This window comes from Pinus tabuliformis, chromosome 7, assembly GCF_031772625.1.
Source record: "Pinus tabuliformis cultivar Carrire ecotype Pingquan chromosome 7, CPIR1, whole genome shotgun sequence".
Lineage (NCBI taxonomy): Eukaryota > Viridiplantae > Streptophyta > Pinopsida > Pinales > Pinaceae > Pinus > Pinus tabuliformis.
In genome coordinates, this window is record NC_142293.1 from 1,098,651,894 (window position 1) to 1,098,658,813 (window position 6,920).

At 41.2% G+C, this 6,920-nt stretch overlaps 1 protein-coding gene across 1 annotated transcript; it reads right to left on the reverse strand.

The window, feature by feature from the left end:
- Positions 1 to 407: 407 nt before the first annotated feature.
- On the reverse strand, positions 408 to 1,013 carry LOC149251385 (uncharacterized). Its single transcript, XM_089453870.1, has one exon. It carries the CDS (start codon positions 1,011 to 1,013, stop codon positions 408 to 410), a length of 606 nt encoding a protein of 201 aa, XP_089309996.1.
- Between the last annotated feature and the right edge of the window lie 5,907 nt (positions 1,014 to 6,920).

A 6,920-nucleotide genomic window follows, 5' to 3' on the forward strand; every position in this document is an offset into this window, starting at 1 on the left:
ATTGGCAACAGTGGTCATGCCTATGGTATGGAAGTTAAATTAACACTATGTTTACTTGATTACCTTGTTTACTTGAAAACTGATTGCTAACCATGGTGTCTTTTGTACATATGAATTTTTTGAATATACTGGATTCATGGGGTAAATTTTTATAAGTTCATGAACAATGATGGATATGATTTTCATTTGTTAATGGTGCATGACAAGGATGAAACAGCTAGGATATTTTAATTTGGCATTTTGAATTATTTAACTATAATTCCTTCATTTTTATAGGTTTTGCATTTTTAAACCAGAGATAACTACTTCTTCCCAGTGAGTTGCCATTGTTTTTTGCCACAATGCCCCCATAATTTTTTTGAAAAAATCAAAACTATCTGATTTGATGCAGGGTAGACTGACTCGGATCATGGCAAAGGCTGTTGAATCTCCTCGGCATTACAACGTAAGCTGCCTGTTGTCCTTTCACAAGCCTTGTTGGCATGCCTGTCAGCTTGCTTATTGAGAGTACGAAGAATGTGATGATACTGCAGGTTACCCATTGTCTGGTGCAAGAGTTGACATCTCCGAATGACCTGTTGTAGGAGAACGTTGGGCGACTCTTTCTGTTGAACCATAAGGTTAATAACAACCGAAGAATCTCCAAAGATCTGTGTAGTTCTTATTCCTAATCTGTTGAGCTGAGTTAGCCCCTGATAAAGGGCCAACGCTTCTGCCCTGTTATTCGAAATATTCCCTAGACCCCATTCATAGTATAGGATGCATTCCCCATTAGCATTAAGGATCAATCCCCCTGCTCCAGCGATTCCTGGGTTTGACTTAGATGCTCTGTCGAAGAAAAGATAGTAGTTGTTGCTTTTTTGTAACCAGTTTACAAACTCCTCCTCTTTTAGCCTGATTTTCCAAGAATGGGTTTCCTGACTGCGTTGATCTTTCACCATGTTGCCTTTCTGAGTGTTGTTATTTTTGTCCAGAATGTAGCTAATGAAACTTCTTTCTTCAACACTATACATTGCTACATCTATGTTGCTTTGGGTTTTGACAGAAATAGTTTCAAGGGCAAGATTCTTTGCCTTATTGCAAATAATTCTTGTAGCCGAGCTCTTGTTCTTGAAGATTTTCCGGTTTCTTGCTAGCCAAATACTCCATAACATGGTGTAGGGGAGAGTATTCCATACTTTCTTCATTAGATTGCTCCTATTGTTTTTCCAAGGACAACTCTTTTTCCAGATATGAATCACTTCCCCTATAGAGTGCTAAGAGTTCCAAGGTAAATTATCAGTGAGGGACAATTTTTTCCAACAATCAACAGCAAAGGGACATTCGACAAAAAGGTGATGCATAGTTTCTTCAGCACTGTAGCAGTTGGGGCAACGAGATGGACCATTGATACCCCTCTTTTGCAAATTATCTGTTGTTAAGATTTTCCCTTTTAGAAGGACCCATATAAAAAATTGATTTTTGGAAGGGCCTCTGACTTCTAAACCATTTTCCAGTGATTCCATAATGTCATGGGGAATGTGCTATTGCAGATGTGCTGGTGGCCTGCTTGGACAATGTACTTTGATCCGGTTAAGTCCCATCGAAAGCCATCCATCTCATTCTTTTTGATGGGAGCTTTACTATGAAGGAGAGACTGCAGAGTGGACAGACTAGAATTAAGATCACTGGGGATAACAGGAAAGGACCACCCAAGCCAGATATGAGACTGTGGATCCGAGCTAGAAATTTGGTCCAGATAATGGATAACCCTATTGTTGAAAAAATTTAGAATAGGAATGGTTTCTTCATGCCTGTTTATTGGCTGTTGTCCTAGGATTTTATCAGCCCCTATATTAATACTAGATCCTCCCCTGGGGACTTTGGATATATTCTAGTCATGAATGGAATAGTTTTTTTACATAATCGCCAGATTTTTGAAGAGTCTCTATTGGGAATATCATAGTCAAGCAACTGTTGTCTGGGGAAGTTCAAGTATTTGGTTTCCAGAACCCTTTTCCACCACGTAGAGGGACCAATTATGAGCCTCCAAACAATCTTCCACCAAAGGCTAGATTTAAGAATTTGGGGGACCTAATATCGAGACCTCCTCTGTCCTATGTTTGAATGACATGTTTCCAATTGACTAAGTTGAATTTCTTTTTGTCATTCTTCCCTCCTTGCCATAGGAAATGGCGGAGAACCACTTCCATTTTGTGATGAAAGGTAGTTGGGGCTTGGTATAGAGAAAAACGATAAAGGGGAAGAGAAGAAATACTAGATTTAAGGAGAATGAGGCAGCCTGCTGGGTTGAGCCACATTGATCCCCATTGCTGCACTTTCCGCTTCACCTTGTCAATGATACTGTCCCAAGTTCCAGCCTTCAGAGGTCCTAGGCTCACTGGCATGCCCAGGTAAGAGAAATGGGTCCAATCCAAATTGCAGGGGACACCAAAAATATTTGCAATATTGTGGATGACCTGATTTGAAGCATTCCATCCATATATACAACTTTTTAGCTGATTGACCAAGCCTCCAGAGTACCCCATAAATTGATCAAGAAGATTCTTGAACCTCCTTGCTATTGTAGTGGAGGCTCCTCCAATTAGCAAGGTATCATCGACAAACTGTGAGTGGTTGATGTTCTTGGCTCCATTCCCGAATTTGATTCCAGTGATGAGACCCACTCTTCTGTTGTAGTCCAAAGCTTGACTGAAGGATTCCGCCATAAGGATAAAGAGATAAGGAGAAAGGGGGCAACCCTGTCTAAGACCCCGGGAGGATTGAAAGGCTTCACCCGGTCTGCCATTAATCAGAGGGGAAATCCAGGGTCCAGAGATGCAAGCAGTGATAAGACTAATGAAGGGCGACTCAAACCCCATCTTTTTTAGAACAACTATAAGGAAGGAATGCCTAACTCTATCAAAGGCGTTGGCCAGGTCAAGTTTGAGGATAAACCCTTTCTCCTTCCTGGAGAGGCTCGAATGAATGGCTTCTTGCACAAGTAGAATAGAATCAGTAATTTTCCTGTTGGGCAAGAAACCTCCTTGGTTTTCAGAGATCAAAGAGGGGAGGAGGGGTTTGAGACGAGATGCTAAGATTTTGGACAGAATTTTATAGGAGGAGTTGCAGAGGGATATGGGTCTAAATCGAGAGAAGGAAGTGGGCCGATTTTCTTTAGGGATGAGAGCGAGAAAGGTGGCATTGGTGTAACCTCCTATTTTACCCTTTCTCTGGATCCATCTGATCATCTTGATCAGATCCTTTTTTATTAAACCCCAGAACGCCCTATAGAAACAAATGGGGAATCCATCAGGCCCAGGAGCCTTATCAGGATTCAGAGTCCAAATCGTTCTTCTGATTTCCTCCTCATCAATTTCCTTATTCAGGCTGTCATTCATCTCCTTAGTGATTCCTTTAGGTAAGTATTGAAGCAAATCAGCATAATCCTCTTCTCCTTTAGTTTCAGTTAAAAGGTCTCTGTAATGTTCAGTGGCAGCCTTTCTAATGGCCTCTTGGGTGTTATGCAGATTGCCTTCATTATCCAAGATTGAGCTTACGTTGTTCCTGAGCTTTCGAGCAGTGGCCTGTTTATGAAAAAAGGCTGTATTTTTATCGCCTCCTTGAAGCCAGAGTTGCCTTGACTTTAAACGCCATTTGGATTCTTCTTCCCTGTTTATGTGGCTCAACTGTGAATAGAGAACGCTTTCTTGCTCCATATTCTGCTGAGAAAGGCCATGTTCTTCTATCATTCTTTGGATGCTCTCTAATTCATTCTTGATTTTCTTTTTGGTCTCCTCAGGTTCCTTATAGTTAGCTCTTGCCCATTCTTTAATAGCCTGTTTGGTTCTTCTTTGTTCAGTTTCCCAAATGAAGCATGGTGAGCCTTCTACGTGCTGATTCCAAGTTCCCTGAACAATTTCTCTGACAGTTGGGACCCAATTCCAGAGGGGACTGTATTTAAACGGTATAGGCCCAAGGGGGCAATGAGTTTCCAGGGTGAGGGTTATGGGATAATGATCAGAGGCTGAAGTGGTAAGGACGCTAGCATAACCTACGGAGAAGGAGGAAAGAAACGAAATATTGATTAAAAACCTGTCGAGCCTTTCCATTATATTGCCAATGCCAAGCCTGCGATTGCTCCAAGTGTACCTGCGGTTTTTAGGTGCAACATCCACTAATTCATGATCTTGAATGATAGTCTCCAACCGGCCTCTAAAGGGGTCTGGAGTAAAACAGCCTCCCCATTTTTCGTTGGCGTGTAAGACAAGATTGAAGTCTCCTGCCACTATGATATTTAAGTTTAACTCACCATCGATGTTAGCATTAAGATCATCCCAGCAAATTTCCTTTTCTCTATAATGGTTGGGGGCGTAAACATTATAGATGATTACAGTATGGTTGTCTATTCTGCTATCCAAAGCGGTTCTGATCCAATGCTGATGAAGATTTACTAAAGTGCAGTTCCATTTACTATGATCCCAGAGGGTGGCAATTCCTCCGGAAGCTCCTCTTGAATCACTGGTGCATCCTTTGTATTGTTTCTGCTGATCTATTATTCTTCTCATTTCTTGCTGGTCTTGTTTTGTCTCCTGAATCAATAAAATATTTGGCTTTTCACTATGTATTAAATCTCTGAGGGCTAAGACTTTGGAGGGGTGCCCTAAACCCCTGCTGTTCCAAGACAGAATTTTCATCATTGGATATTTGGCGTGCGGAGAGGTGCTCGCCTCTCTTGATCTTTGTGATTTGTCTCTTTCTCTTGATGCCCCAGGATGAAAGATTCTATTGGGGTTTGTGTTCCCATGGCTATGTCTTTCTGAGCGTTCTCGTCCCTATGCTGCTTGGCTGATTTTCTACCAGGTCCAGGTTTCTTATAAGTGTCGTTGGAAGTTCCATGGTCTTTAGAGGAGCTTCTGGTTATCCTGGAAAGAGAGGGATCAAGGGAAGCCAACGATGAGATGATCTGGGAGGGGGGAGGATCAGAAGGCTCGGATAGGACCAAGGGGGGCAGGGAGCGGTCCTCGGAAGGAGGTTCAAGGGAAGAAAGGACTAGAAATGGATTAGAAGAGGAGGGGAGGGGCAGATAAGGAGGGGGGAGGGCAGATAAAGAAGGGGAGGAAGAAGAGGGACGCGATGCGAAGGGAGTAGGAGGGTCAGATTCCAAGGGAGGCTTGGTAGGCGGGGCTGATTTGACAGTTTCCCATTGGCCTTCTTGTTCGTCGCTCTCTGCATCAACAAGTTTAGAACATCTATTGGCAAAGTGTCCGTATTCATGACATTAAATGGTATCTGCTCGTAATCCAGCTGCTGGACATGGCTCCATTCGTCCACTTTCAGTTTTATTGCTTCGGGAAGCCCTTTGCCAAGATCCACTTCGACACAAATCCTTGCACAGGCCTGCATGTTATCTTTCGATTTGCTACGGTCAATATATTTTCCAACTGCGTCCCCGATGGCTCGAACAGACTCATCTTCCCAGCAGTGGAGAGGGAGATGAGGGAGACGGACCCAAACCGGAACAGCACTGGGACATCCAGTTCAGGGTCAAAGTCTGGGGTCCATTTGTTGAGGTAGAGGCCCCTGGAGTCCATGAAATAGGGCCCATTTCTGAAAATTAAATCCTTATCCTATTTGGATTCAAAATGGAATGTGTAATACCCTTTCCCACAAAACCTAATGGATATTTTCCATTGAATTTTGTCAGACCAATTTCTTTCAACCCATCTTTGAACTGTTCTAGGAGAAGGCCAAAGGCTTGTAAATTGACCTATGAGACCCTTTTCAGCAAGAGACAAAGCCGCCATGCGAGGCAGGACTGGAGGTAACTGAACTTCCTGGAGTACATCCAATTTCTTAACAAATCTTGAGAGAGTAGGTCTGGGGCGTTGCGGTGGGAGGGATTTCACCAAATTTGAAAAAGCTCTTTGAGGGTCGACTCCCTCCAGAGGAGGATCCAAAGGGGCCATGGCAGGCGGCCGCGAAGCTGGAGCGTGGAAGCAGTCTCAGAGAGCGTCCGCGGGCAACAGAGCTCCGATCCTGGGCGCGTTTAGGAAGGAATCTCACTTACTAAAATATAAATTAATAGTTCTAAACACTGGGTAATAAAAATAAAATAATAAATTTAATTAAAATAATTCTAATCAAATCTTCATTATTAATAAATTATGTAATTTTATGTTTTTGTCATAACTATTTAACAATATTATAGTAAAAATACATATTAGTTTAATATATACACAAGCATTGTAATACACATTCACAGATATTTGTTTAATATGTATACAATCATTGTAATACACATTCATATATAGGTTTGTCTAAATTGACTTTAAGTCATGAAAATTCATGTAGCTCCAAGAAGATGAAAAAATATATTTACTTAATTCTTCACTATAGACATTTATAATTAAATTTTTATATAGTGGGAAAATTTATCATAATTTATGGAATTTAGTAGTTAAACTAGCAATGAAGGCAATCATTTCTGTTACCCTGAATGTGGGTTGACTCATAGACATTATTAAAAAAAACCACATATAAATAATAATCCCTAAAAAAATAAACTTTCACTCTTACTAAATACCTTTGGGTCTTTAGATTTAAAAAAAAAAATCTCCATCTAAAACATAATTTTAATACATACTCAAAACCCTATAATCAAATCTATAAATCACACAATTTTAATACATACTCAAACCCCTATAATCAAATCTATAAATCACACAAACCTGAATTCAGATAAACGGTCTATATTTTCCTTCATTAACCTGGTCTGACTCCTGCTAGTGGTCCACTAGCGACAGCTGACTAAACGCCATCCCTACGTGTTAGCTTGTGCTCACAATCAAATCAGATTTTCTGGATCACAATTTCCTAGGAGGAGACGGTAATGACCGCGCCAACGTGTTAGCGCCAACGTGTTAGATGTACATGTAAAG

Coding starts and splice junctions, on each gene's coding strand:
- LOC149251385 (XM_089453870.1), bottom strand. CDS start 1,013: ATGTATAGTGTTGAAGAAAGAAGTTTCATTAGCTACATTCTGGACAAA.